At 42.7% G+C, this 15,000-nt stretch overlaps 1 protein-coding gene across 2 annotated transcripts in view; it reads right to left on the bottom strand.

Annotated features, from left to right (window-relative positions):
* Positions 1–15,000, bottom strand: part of vav3b (vav 3 guanine nucleotide exchange factor b) — a gene marked incomplete at its 3' end in the record, with an annotated part of 100,065 nt that overhangs the window by 60,834 nt on the left and 24,231 nt on the right. For both annotated transcript variants that reach the window (XM_055865872.1, XM_055865873.1), the window contains 2 exon segments: positions 924–989; positions 1,151–1,209. In XM_055865872.1, the coding sequence (XP_055721847.1) occupies positions 924–989; positions 1,151–1,209 (125 nt within the window).

Raw genomic sequence — 15,000 nt, 5'->3', positions numbered from 1 at the left:
ATTACGGTTTGCAACTGCACATGGGGACAAAGATCTTACTTTTTGAAGAAATATCCTTTGGTCTGATGAAACGAAAATGGAACTGTTTGGCCATAATGACCATCGTTATGTTTGGAGGAAAAAGAGGGAGGCTTGCAAGCCGAAGAACACCATCCTAACCGTGAAGCACGGGGGTGGCAGCATCATGTTGTGGGGGTGCTTTGCTGTAGGAGGGACTAGTGCACTTCACAAAATAGATGGCATCATGAGGGGGGGAAATTATGTGGAAATATTGAAGCAACGTCTCAAGATATCAGTCAGGAAGTTAAAAGCTTGGGTCTTCCAAATGGACTATGACCCCAAGCATACTTCCAAAGTTGTGGCAAAATGGCTTAAGGACAACAAAGTCAAGGTATTGGAGTGGCCATCACAAAGCCCTGACCTCAATCCTATAGAACATTTGTGGGCAGAACTGAAAAAGCGTGTGTTAGCAAGGAGGCCTACCAACCTGACTCAGTTCCACCATCTCAGTCAATAGGAATGGGCCAAAATTCACCCAACGTATTGTGGGAAGCTTGTGGAAGGCTACCCAAAACGTTTGACCCAAGTTAAATAATTTAAAGGCAATGCTACCAAATACTAATTGAGTGTATGTAAACTTCTGACCCACTGGGAATGTGATGAAAGAAATAAAAGCTGAAATAAATCATTCTCTCTACTATTATTCTGACATTTCACATTGTTAAAATAGAGTGGTGATCATAATGGACCTAACATAGGGAATGTTTACTAGGATTAAATGTCAGGAATTGTGAAAAACTGAGTTTAAATGTATTTGGCTAAGATTTATGTAAACTTCCGACTTCAAATGTACATACTGTTTATCAATGGTATATATGGATAGATTAAATGAAATGTCCATATGGAGAGATCAACAGACTTACTCAATCAGGTCCTTCAGATGACTGTAAATATCCTCGTCTTTCAGACTCTCCTCTGTTGGAAAGGGCCTGTCAAAAAAAGGGGAGGTATCCCAGATATTACACATCATCAACTAAATGTCATGTTGTAAAAAAAACAACAAAAAAAACAGCTGAAGTGATGACTCCACACGACATCATTGAGCCCCAGTGTCACACTTTGTTTGGGTTGAAATATAAGTGAGACGTACTTGATTCCTGCCTGTTGCGCGACCGTGGAGTAGGAAAGCGTGGACAGAGCATCCATCACCTGGCGGGAGAGAAGAAGAGACGTGAATGAAGTGGATTCAATAGATATGATATATAAATGTGAAGTACTGATCAGAAAGTTATGATCTTTTTTTTTTCAACAACAAAAAATAAATAATGTCACCTTTATTTAACTTGGCAAGTCAGTTATTAACAAATTCCTAACGGGGAACAGTGGGGTTAACTGCCTTGATCAGGCACGACTGATTTTTTTTGATTTGTCAGCTCGGGGATTCGATCCAGCAACCTTTCGGTTACTAATCCAATGCTCTACCCACTAGGCTACCTGCCGCCCCACTTGGCTTTTGATTTGGTGGGTTTAAATGTAATGCTCCTGGTGTTTAGATGTTCAGCTGTTTTACATAGTTTAAAAAAAAAATACAAACACACAATTACCTATCTCACATCTGAGTAAAGTATGTTGACCACAGATATACGCCAGCCTCTCACTGAGCCCCTCACTGAGCCCCTCACTGAGCCTCTCACTGAGCCTCTCACTGGGCCCCTCACTGGGCCCCTCACTGAGCCTCTCACTGAGCCCCTCACTGAGCCCCTCACTGAGCCCCTCACTGAGCCCCTCACTGAGCCTCTCACTGAGCCCCTCACTGAGCCTCTCACTGAGCCTCTCACTGAGCCCCTCACTGAGCCTCTCACTGAGCCCCTCACTGAGCCCCTCACTGAGCCTCTCACTGAGCCTCTCACTGAGCCTCTCACTGAGCCTCTCACTGAGCCTCTCACTGAGCCCCTCACTGAGCCTCTCACTGAGCCTCTCACTGAGCCCCTCACTGAGCCTCTCACTGAGCCCCTCACTGAGCCTCTCACTGAGCCTCTCACTGAGCCTCTCACTGAGCCCCTCACTGAGCCCCTCACTGAGCCTCTCACTGAGCCTCTCACTGAGCCTCTCACTGAGCCCCTCACTGAGCCCCTCACTGAGCCTCTCACTGAGCCTCTCACTGAGCCTCTCACTGAGCCCCTCACTGAGCCTCTCACTGAGCCTCTCACTGAGCCCCTCACTGAGCCTCTCACTGAGCCCCTCACTGAGCCTCTCACTGAGCCTCTCACTGAGCCTCTCACTGAGCCCCTCACCGAGCCTCTCACTGAGCCTCTCACTGAGCCTTTCACTGAGCCTCTCACTGGAGGAAGTGGTTAAAATCCAAAGCTAAATTCGCATACATCTCAGGAAGTGTGTGTGTGTGTGTGTGTGTGTGTGTGTGTGTGTGTGTGTGTGTGTGTGTGTGTGTGTGTGTGTGTGTGTGTGTGTGTGTGTGTGTGTGTGTGTGTGTGTGTGTCTGTGTGTCTGTGTGTCCTTGAGCTTTTTACTATTACTGCAGCACTTTCATGTAAATGCCAAATAACGTCTAATGTGTATATTCTGCCTTTATCCTTGGTGCCCAAAAACAAACGACTGGCCCGAGGCGTCTGTCCACATCAATGAAAACTAGGATACATATTGATTCTAGTTAACTGAGAGAAGTGAACTAGGTTAATAACTGCAGGAGGGCAGCCGTTGTCTAGACCAAACACTCTAACTCAATATTAACACAGATACATTACAGTTAAAAACATAAACAAAAAATAAAACATGGCCGTAACCACGGTGAACCGGGAGGGGGGGGGGGTGAAAGTTCAATCTCGTTTTCTGCATTTCTATACAATTAAAACACTTTAAAGTGCTATTTAGCACACATTATTATTCCATTTCTGTTAGTCACATGTCTATGGAACTTGTCCAGTTTATGTCTCAGTTGTTGAATCTTGTTATATTCATACAAATATTTACACATGTTAAGTTTGCTGAAAATAAACGCAGTTGACAGTGAGAGGATGTTTCTTTTTTGCTGAGTTTATGTATTTATCGTTCAAAAGTTTGAGGTCACTTAGAAATGCCCTTGTTTAAAAAAAAAAAAAAGTCCATTAAAATTGATCAGAAATACAGTGTAGACATTGTTAATGTTGTAAATGACTATTGTAGCTGGAAATGGCTGATTTCTTATGGAATATCTACAAAGGCGTACAGAGGCCCCTTTGTCAGCAACCATCACTCCTGTGTTCCAATGGCACGTTTTGTTAGCTAATCCAAGATTATCATTTTAAGAGGCTAATTGATCATCAGATAACCCTTTTGCAATTATGTTAGCACAGCTGAAAACTGATGTTCTGATTAAAAAAGTAATACAACTGGCCTTCTTAAGACTAGTTGAGTATCTGGAGCATCAGCATTTGTGGGTTCGATTACAGGCTCAAAATGGCCAGAAACAAAGACTTCTGAAACTGGTCAGTCTATTCTTGTTCTGAGAAATGAAGGCTATTCCATGCGAGAAATTACAAACAAACTGAAGATCTCGTACAACGCTGTGTACTACTCCCTTCACAGAACAGCGCAAACTGGCGCTAACCAGAATAGAAAGAGGAGTGGGAGGCCCCGATGCACAACTGAGCAAGAGGACAAGTACATTAGAGTGTCTAGTTTGAGAAACAGACGCCTCACAAGTCCTCAACTGGCAGCTTCATTAACTAGTAACCGCAAAACACCCGTCTCAATGTCAACAGTGAAGAGGCGACTCCGGGATGCTGGCCTTCTAGGCAGAGTTGCAAAGAAAAAGCCATATCTCAGACTGGCCAATAAAAAGAAAAGATTAAGATGGGCAATAGAACAAAGACACTGGACAGAGGAACTCTGCCTAGAAGGCCAGCATCCCGGAGTCACCTCTTCACAGCTAGTTTCCGTCCTCCTCTGGGTACATTGACTTCAATACAAAACCAAGAAGGCTCGTGGTTCTTACCCTCTCCCATAGACTTAAACAGTAATTATGACAACTTCCAGAGGACGTCCTCCAACCTATCAGAGCTCTTGAGGCATGAACTGACAAGTTGTCCACCCAATCAAAGCAGAGAATGAATATAGTGCTGAAAGCATAAGCTACAGCTAGCTATCACTGCAGTGTATAAAATGTGGTGAGTAGTTGACTCAAAGAGAAAGAAATACAGTAGTTGAATAGTTTTGTACAAATGAATGTCTTAAAAAATGAAGGCGAAGCAAGAAAGAGAGAGATCTCTCTCTCTCTCGGACTCCCCAGTTACTGACCAGGAGCTCTATAAAGAAACGTCAGGCCCTCAAACTTAAAAATGTATGCAGACCTGATGGCATCCTAAATGAGATGCTCAAATTCACGAGTGCAAAATTTCAATTATTAAAACTGTTTAATTTGGTCCTGAGTTATTTCCCTAACATCTGGAATCAAGGACTCAATCTTTAAGAACGGAGACAAATTTGACCCTAAGAATTACAGAGGCATTTTTGTGAACAGTAACCTGGGGAAAGTTTTTTGTAAAAATGTAAGAGTTCTAAACTTCCTTAGATTTGGGTATGTCATTTTAGGCGAAAATTGAGGGGGGAAAAGGGTCTTGACTAAAAGCACTAAAAGCATTTATACCAACCAAAAAAAAATCACACGACCGATCATACAGTGCATTCGGAAAGCATTCAGACCCCTTGACTTTTTCCACATTTTGTTATGGTACAGCCTTATTCTAAAACTGAAATTAAAAAACATATTTTAACTATTCACATCCTTTGCGATGATTCTCGAAAATGAGCTCAGGTGCATCCCGTTTCCATTGATCATCCTTGATGTTTCTACACCTTGATTGGAGTCCACCTGTGATAAATTTAATTGGTTGGACCTGATTTGGAAAGGCACACACCTCATATAAGGTCCCACAGTTGCATGTCAGAGCAAAAACCAAGCCATGAGGTCGAAGGAATTGTCCGTAGAGCTCCGAGACAGGATTATGTCGAGGTACATATCTGGGAAAGGGTAGCAAAGAATGTCTGCAGCATTGAAGGTCCCCAAGAACACAGTGGCCTCCATTATTCTTAATGGAACTACCAAGACTCTTCCTAGAGCTGGCCACCCGGCCAAGATGAGCAAGTGGGGGAGAAGGGTCTTGGTCAGGGAGGTGAGCAAGAACCTGAGGGTCACTCTGACAGACCTCCAGAGTTCTTCTGTGGAGATGGGAGAACCTTCCAGAAGGACAACCATCTCTGCAGCACTCAACCGATCAGGACTTTATGGTAAAGTTGCCAGACGTGGAAGCCACTTCACAGTCAAAGACACATGACAGCCCGCTTGGAGTTTGCCAAAAGGCACCTAAAGGACTCTCAGACCATGAGAAAACAAGATTCTCTGGTCTGATGAAACCAAGATTGAACTCTTTGGCTTGAATGCCAAGAGTCTCGTCTGGAGGAAACCTGGCATCATCCCTACGGTGAAGCATGATGGTGGCAGCATCATGCTGTGGGTAATGTTTTTCAGCGGCAGGGACTGAGAGACTAGTCAGGATCGAGGGAAAGATGAATGGAGCAAAGTACAGAGAGATCCTTGATGAAAACCAGCTCCAGAGCACTCAGGACCTCAGACTGGGGTGAAGGTTCACCTTCCAATAGGACAACGACTCTAAGCACACAGCCAAGACAACGCAGGAGTGGCTTACATTTACATTTACATTTAAGTCATTTAGCAGACGCTCTTATCCAGAGCGACTTACAAATTGGTGCATTCACCTTATGACATCCAGTGGAACAGCCACTTTGCAATAGTGCATCTAAATCTTTTAAGGGGGGGGGGGGGCAGAAGGATTGCTTTATCCTATCCTAGGTATTCCTTGAAGAGGTGGGGTTTCAGGTGTCTCCGGAAGGTGGTGATTGACTCCGCTGTCCTGGCGTCGTGAGGGAGTTTGTTCCACCATTGGGGTGCCAGAGCAGCGAACAGTTTTGACTGGGCTGAGCGGGAACTGTACTTCCTCAGTGGTAGGGAGGCGAGCAGGCCAGAGGTGGATGAACGCAGTGCCCTTGTTTGGGTGTAGGGCCTGATCAGAGCCTGAAGGTACTGAGGTGCCGTACCTCACAGCTCCGTAGGCAAGCACCATGGTCTTGTAGCGGATGCGAGCTTCACGATAAGTCTCTGAATACTTATGTAAATGTGATATTTCAGTTTTTTATACATTTGCAAAAATGTCTAAAAACCTGTTTTTGCTTTGACATTATGGGGTATTGTGTGGAGATTGATGAGAAAGAAAAAAACGATTTAATCAATTTTAGAAGAAGGCTGTAACGTAACAAAATGTGCAAAAAGTCAAGGGGTCTGAATCCTTCCTGAATGCACTGTATTTACACCCTAGAGAGATAAACATGTGCACCAAAATAATACCAAAATAATAAAATAATACCAAAATAATAAAATAATACCAAAATGTACGCTTGCTTTATCAACTTCCAAAAAAAGCATTTGATTCTATTTAGCATACAGGACTGTTCTACAAAGTTATTGAAAGGGATGTAGAGGGTAAAACATGACATAATTCAGAGGTTAAATGCATGCTCTTTCGCGGATGACCTTTGCCTGCTGTCACCGACAGCATTTGGTCTACAGCAGAGCCTGGACCTGCTAGAGCAGTACTGCCAGACATGGGCCCTGGCAGTAAACCCCCAAAATACTAAAACAATGGTTTTGTCACGCCCTGACCTTAGAGAGCCTTTTTATTTCTCTATTTGGTTAGGTCAGGGTGTGATTTGGGTGGGCATTCTAGTTTTCTATTTCTTTGTTGGCCGGATATGGTTCCCAATCAGAGGCAGCTGTCTATCGTTGTCTCTGATTGGGAATCATACTTAGGCAGCCTGTTTTCCACCCTAGTTTGTGGGATCTTGTTTTTGCACAGTTGCTGTCTAGCCCTGCAGAACTTTACGTTTGTTTATATATATATATTTTTTTTTTGGTGTCATTTTAAATAAAAGTAAAATGTACGTCTAGCACGCTACGTCTTGGTCTTCATCTTTCAACGAGCGTTTTCAGAGAAGATCCAAATCTCAGGGAATTAGACCGAAGTTCTTAAATATATAGAGTACTGCACACACTACAATTATTTAGGTTTAAAAATAAGCTCAACTGGACACCTAAATGAGGCAGTGAATGAACTGAGAGAGAAAGTACGCGGGGCATTCTATGCCATTAAAAACAAATTCAAATTGAAATACCTATATGGCAGCGAGGTGTGGGGTGCACTTGCAAAACAAGATTTTATCAAATGGGACAAACACCCCATTGAAACCCTGCATGCAGAGTTCTGTAAGAGTCTCCTACATGTCCAGAGGGAAACTACAAACAACACATGCAGTGCAGAATTAGGCAAATTTCCACTAATAATAAAAACTAAAAAAGAGCTATTCAGTTTTGGAAACATCTAAAATACAGTGACCCCCTCTCATATCATTACCAAGCCCTGCAATGCCAAGAGCTGAGCAAAGAAAAGAGTTCCCTCATCCAGCTGGTCCTGAGTTCACAAACCTGTTCTACTAACACATTGAAGCCTAAGGACTAATGAATCAGAATAAACCAAATTACAACACAGTAAAAACAAAACTACATTACTTATGCAGTTTCATCTGGCCCTAAATCGATAGGCACCATGGCAAAATATTTGAACATGGTTACTGATCAAAACCTTAGAAAGTAGACAAAGTGCAGGCTCAGTGAGCACAACCTTGCCATTGAGAAGGGTAGGCCCAGGAAAACCTGGCTCCCTGTAGAGGAAAGGCTGTGCAACCACTGCACAACAGCAGAACCTGAGACGGAGCTGCATTTCCTGACAAAATGTCAAAAATTTAAACAATTAGAGTGTCATTTCCCCAAATGTGAAACCCTTATTCAAGGTTTCAAAGATTTCTGATGACTTGTTATTCTAAATAGAGGCTGTTAGAAGGGCCATTGGTCATATTAGATTGTGTAGAAATTCAGGAAATTAGCTTTAGATGCCCTCGAAAAAATGGGAGGACCCGCAACCCCTACAAAGTGTTTTGTTTGGGACAAATCCAATACACACATTACTGAGTCTCACTCTCCATATTTTCAAGGATAGTGGTGGCTACATCATGTTATGCGTATGCTTGTAATTGTTAAGGACTGGGGAGTTTTTCAGGATACAAAAATGTACGTAATTTAACTAAGCACAGGCAAAATCCTAGAGGAAAACCTGGTTTACTCTGCTTTCCAACAGATACTGGGAGATCGTTCATCTTTCAGCAGGACAATAACCTATAACACACGGCCAAATATACACTGGAATTGCTTGCCAAGAAAAGAGTGAATGTTCCTGAGTGGCCGAGTTACAGTTTTTTACTTAAATCTACTTGAAAATGTATGGCAAGACCTGAAAATGGTTCTAGCAATGATCAATAACCAATTTGAGCTTGAAGAATTTTGATAAAAATGGGCAAACGTTGCACAATCCAGGTGTGGAAAGCTCTTAGAGACTTACCCAGAAAGACTCACAGCTGTAATCGTTGCCAAAAGGTGCTTCTACAAAGTATTTACTAAGGGATGTGAATACTTATGTAAATGAGATATTTCTGTATTTCATTTCCAATACATTTGCAAAAATATCTAAAAACATGTTTTCAATTTGTCATTATGTGATATTGTGTGTAGATGGGTTAGGAAAAAAATATATTTAATACATTTTGAATTCAGGCTGTAACACAACAAAATGTGGAATAAGTCAAGGGGTATGAATACTTTCTGAAGGTACTGTAATTTAATTATAAAAAATGATGGCGGGCCAGACCTCGAGTCCTCATACCTAGTTACGGCCCTGATGATGGGTTCAATAAGGGTTTGATAATTTGCACCATGTTCAAGTTTCTCATGTTCCTCAACCTAGAGACAATAGTAGCTGACTGACGATGGTTGAGAAAGTCACCGAGGTGATAGTGTGAGGAGAGGGAATTTGGTTGAGGTAAAAGTCCAGAATGCCCATGAGCAATTGGTTGAGATAAACAGAAAACCCTGTTCTGTGCCGGAAGCTAAAGATCTCTGCTGAATTTAAACACGACACTACTTATCAGGTCTGATATGCATATCACTGTCTACATAACCAAAAATATATGACATAGCATGGACTTCTTCTGTATATTCTGTGGTATATCACTTCTACCCCCCCCCCCCCAGTCTTCTACTTCATAGTATTAAAAGTCTGTCACTTTGTGGTGGACATGTAGGCCTAAACCTTGCATACATATACTTTGCACAAGGAACGTATATGAAACTACGAGGCTTGTGCAAAGCATACGTGTCACATTGGTGGATAGACGAGAGGTCTTCTCGTCCGCTAAAAAATATCCATATTTATCGGCACTGCTATTACGGAGAAAGAAAGTTGAGTAGAACGATTGGCTGAACTAAAAGAAACTGAACTAACTGGTCATTAGAAGTTATAAAAACTAGGAAGTAACTCGTCCCGTCTTCCCCTTGAGGAAGTTGGATCCTGACTTCTCCTCAACAGACACTCAGCAATTTGCCCTCAGAACAGTTTTTTTTATTGTCTACATTCAAACTCTTATTTATTACTTCATTATTTTACAACCATATATATCAAAGATATTTATATTAAGATGAAATATATACAATTAAATCATTATTTAGATTTTACAAACTTAGCTCAAGTATAGTGTGTATTCTGAAAATAAACTTGTGTGTTGGGCATAAAAGTGCTTGTATCTTCACAGACCTTGCCGTTTCCTGTGTGAGTGTATGCTGTGGCTTTGCCTCTACCCAGGTGTTCAGGTTCTTTAAATATCCCTTGTTTAAATACATCCGCTTTAGCTGCTTTCTGATAGAGATCTTTAGATATTTTAGCAGGCATTATTTTTTTTGCCGCACTCTGTGATACTGTATGTGAGCTTTAGAGACTTGTAGCAGAACCTGATTATGGATGTGGGTACAGACAGGCAGGCAGACAGACAGGCAGACAGGCAGACAGGCAGACAGACAGGCAGACAGGCAGACAGACAGACAGGCAGACAGGCAGACAGGCAGACAGACAGGCAGGCAGGCAGGCAGGCAGACAGACAGACAGACAGACAGACAGACAGACAGACAGACAGACAGGCAGGCAGGCAGGCAGGCAGACAGGCAGGCAGGCAGACAGGCAGACAGGCAGGCAGGCAGACAGGCAGGCAGACAGGCAGACAGGCAGGCAGGCAGGCAGACAGACAGGCAGGCAGACAGGCAGGCAGGCAGGCAGGCAGACAGGCAGGCAGACAGACAGACAGGCAGACAGGCAGACAGACAGACAGGCAGACAGGCAGGCAGACAGACAGGCAGGCAGACAGACAGACAGGCAGACAGGCAGACAGACAGGCAGACAGGCAGACAGGCAGGCAGGCAGACAGGCAGGCAGACAGGCAGACAGGCAGGCAGGCAGACAGGCAGGCAGGCAGACAGACAGGCAGACAGGCAGGCAGACAGACAGGCAGACAGGCAGGCAGACAGACAGGCAGGCAGACAGGCAGGCAGACAGGCAGACAGGCAGACAGGCAGGCAGACAGGCAGACAGGCAGGCAGGCAGGCAGGCAGACAGGCAGGCAGGCAGGCAGACAGGCAGATAGACAGACAGACAGACAGACAGACAGACAGCTGTACATGAGAGAGTGATATGACCCAAAATTAAGGAAAGCTTTGACTTTGTAAAGACTCAGTGAGCATAGCCTTGCTATTGAAAAAGGCCGCCGAAGGCAGACCTGGCTCTCAAGAGAAGACAGGCTATGTGCTATGTGTTAAAAATACTTGAAAGTACTACTTAAGTAGTTTTTTGGGGGTATCTTTACTTTACTATTACTTTTTTTGACAACTTTACTACATTTCTAAAGAAAATTATATACTTTTTATTCCATACATTTTCCCTGACACCCAAAAGTACTGGTTACATTTGGAATGTTTAGCAGGACAGGAAAATGGTCTAATTCACACACTTGTACTTTTCCTTTTGACACTTAAGTATCAAAAGTAAATTGCTAAAATGTACTTAAGTATATTTAAAACCAAATAGTTTTAGACTTTTACTCAAGTAGTATTTTACTGGGTGACTTTCACTTAAGTCATTTTCTATTATGGTATCTTTACTTTTAATCAATTATGATAATTGGGTACTTGTTCCACTAATGGTGCACACTGCCCACACAATGAGGTGGAAACTAAGCTGCACTTCCTAACCTCCTGATGTATGACCATATTAGAGAAACATATTTCCCTCAGATTACACAGATCCACAAAGAATTCGAAAAACAAATCCAATTTTGATAAACTCCCATATCTACTGGGTGAAATACCACAGTGTGTCATCACAGCAGCAAGATTTGTGACCTGATGCCACATGAAAAGGGTAACCAGTGAAGAACAAACACCATTGTAAATACAACCCATATTTATGCTTATTTTTCCCCTTTTATACTTGAACTATTTGTACATCGTTACAACACTGTATATAGACATAATATGACATTTGAAATGTCTCTATTCCTTTGGAACTTTTGTGAGTGTAATATTTACTGTTCATTTTTGTTTATTTCACGTTTGTTTATTTACTTCACTTGCTTTGGCAATGTTAACATATGTTTCCCACGTCAATAAAGCCCTTACATTGGATTGAACTGAGAGAGATTTGAAATACCTTCATCTTTTTGTGTGCACTGTTTACTGTTCATTTCTAATAACATTTTTGGGTTTCATTTTCTCATTTTTGATTATTGTTTATTTCACTTGATTTGGCAACGTAAACATATGTTTTCCATGTCAATAAAGCCCTTACATTGGATTGAACTGAGAGAGATTTGAAATACCTTCATCTTTTTGTGTGCACTGTTTACTGTTCATTTCTAATAACATTTTTGGGTTTCATTTTCTCATTTTTGATTATTGTTTATTTCACTTGATTTGGCAATGTTAACATATGTTTCCCACGTCAATAAAGCCCTTACATTGGATTGAACTGAGAGAGATTTGAAATACCTTCATCTTTTTTGTGTGCAATGTTTACTGTTCATTTCTAATAACATTTTTGGGTTTCATTTTCTCATTTTGGATTATTGTTTATTTCACTTGATTTGGCAACGTAAACATATGTTTTCCATGTCAACAAAGGCAGAGGTGATTTACTAAGATCCCCTTTAGCTACAAGAGGTCTGTTGCGAAAGCCTCAGCTACTCTTCCTGGAGTCCACACAGAACATAACACAATACAGAACGTTAATAGACAAGAACAGCTCCAGGACAGAACTACATACATTAATAATAAAGCCCCTTTGAATTTAATTGAGAAACACAGAGACAGAGATTGTACTGTATTTACCAAAATACTGCAACACTATACTAGCTTGACCATATCTACAAATTGTATTTCATGCCAATAAAGCAATTTGAGAGTGAGAGTGACAGCGAGAGAGAGAGAGAAACCGAGAGAGACCAAGAGAGAGGTACCGAAAGACTGAGAGAGAAAGACCGAGAGAGAGAGAGACCGAGAGAGAGAGAGACCGAGAGAGAGAGACCGAGAGAGAGAGACCGAGAGAGAGAGACCGAGAGAGAGAGACCGAGAGAGAGAGACCGAGAGAGACCAAGAGAGAGGTACCGAAAGACAGAGAGAAAGACCGAAAGAGAAAGACCGAGAGAGAGAGACCGAGAGAGAGAGACCGAGAGAGACCGAGAGAGAAAGACCGAGAGAGAGAGACCGAGAGAGACCGAGAGAGAAAGACCGAGAGAGAGAGACCGAGAGAGAGAGACCGAGAGAGAGAGAGAAAGACACTGAGAAAGACAGAGACCCTTACAGATGACGTTCCTTCTCATCGACAGCTATGTTGCAATTGCTTTCACAGTCCTTCTGTATGTAGACATGAGTCCTACTGTGTGTTGGCATGAGTCCTACTGTGTGTAGACATGAGTCCTACTGTGTGTTGGCATGAGATCTACTGAGTGTTCGCATGAGTCCTACTGTGTGTTGGCATGAGTCCTACTGTGTGTTGACATGAGTCCTACTGTGTGTTGGCATGAGATCTACTGTGTGTTGGCATGAGATCTACTGTGTGTTGGCATGAGTCCTACTGTGTGTTGGCATGAGTCCTACTGTGTGTTGGCATGAGTCCTACTGTGTGTTGGCATGAGTCCTACTGTGTGTTGGCATGAGTCCTACTGTGTGTTGGCATGAGTCCTACTGTGTGTTGGCATGAGTCCTACTGTGTGTTGGCATGAGTCCTACTGTGTGTTGGCATGAGTCCTACTGTGTGTTGGCATGAGATCTTCTGTGTGTTGGCATGAGATCTACTGTGTGTTGGCATGAGATCTACTGTGTGTTGGCATGAGTCCTACTGTGTGTTGACATGAGTCCTACTGTGTGTTGGCATGAGATCTTCTGTGTGTTGGCATGAGATCTACTGTGTGTTGGCATGAGATCTACTGTGTGTTGGCATGAGTCCTACTGTGTGTTGGCATGAGTCCTACTGTGTGTTGGCATGAGTCCTACTGTGTGTTGGCATGAGTCCTACTGTGTGTTGGCATGAGTCCTACTGTGTGTAGACATGAGTCCTACTGTGTGTTGGCATGAGTCCTACTGTTTGTAGACATGAGTCCTACTGTGTGTAGACATGAGTCCTACTGTGTGTTGGCATGAGTCCTACTGTGTGTAGCCATGAGTCCCACTGTGTGTTGGCATGAGATCTACTGTGTGTTGGCATGAGTCCTACTGTGTGTAGACATGAGTCATACTGTGTGTTGGCATGCGTCCTACTGTGTGTAGACATGAGTCATACTGTGTGTTGGCATGAGTCCTACTGTGTGTAGACATGAGTCCTACTGTGTGTTGGCATGAGATCTACTGTGTGTTGGCATGAGTCCTACTGTGTGTTGGCATGAGATCTACTGTGTGTTGGCATGAGTCCTACTGTGTGTTGGCATGAGTCCTACTGTGTGTAGACATGAGTCCTACTGTGTGTTGGCATGAGATCTTCTGTGTGTTGGCATGAGATCTACTGTGTGTTGGCATGAGATCTACTGTGTGTTGGCATGAGTCCTACTGTGTGTTGGCATGAGTCCTACTGTGTGTAGACATGAGTCCTACTGTGTGTAGACATGAGTCCTACTGTGTGTAGACATGAGTCCTACTGTGTGTAGACATGAGTCCTACTGTGTGTTGGCATGAGTCCTACTGTATGTAGACATGAATCCTAATGTGTATTGGCGTGAAATCCTACCTTATGTTGACATGAATCCTACCGTATGTTGACATGAATCCATATTAATCCTACGGTATGTTGACATTAAATCTACCGTATGTTGGCATGATTCCTACCGTATGTTGACATGAATCCTACCGTATGTAGACATGAATCCTACCGTATGTTGACATGAATCCTACCGTATGTAGACATGAATCCTACCGTATGTTGACATGAATCCTACCGTATGTTGACATGAATCCTACCGTATGTTGACATGAATCCTACCGTATGTAGACATGAATCCTACCGTATGTTGACATGAATCCTACCGTATGTTGACATGAATCCTACCGTATGTTGACATGATTCTTACCGTATGTTGACATGAATCCACTGTATGTGGACATGAATCCACTGTATGTGGACATGAATCCACTGTATGTGGACATGAATCCACTGTATGTGGACATGAATCCACTGTATGTTGGCATGAATCCACTGTATGTGGACATGAATCCACTGTATGTGGACATGAATCCACTGTATGTTGGCATGAATCCTACTGTATGTTGACATGAATCCACTGTATGTTGGCATGAATCCTACCGTATGTTGACATGAATCCACTGTATGTGGACATGAATCCACTGTATGTTGACATGAATCCACTGTATGTTGGCATGAATCCACTGTATGTTGACATGAATCCACTGTATGTTGGCATGAATCCTACTGTATGTTGACATGAATCCAC

Source organism: Salvelinus fontinalis, chromosome 17 (assembly GCF_029448725.1).
Source record: "Salvelinus fontinalis isolate EN_2023a chromosome 17, ASM2944872v1, whole genome shotgun sequence".
Lineage (NCBI taxonomy): Eukaryota > Metazoa > Chordata > Actinopteri > Salmoniformes > Salmonidae > Salvelinus > Salvelinus fontinalis.
The sequence above is the reverse complement of the archived record's forward strand: the minus strand, read 5'-3'. Positions and strand labels throughout refer to the sequence as shown.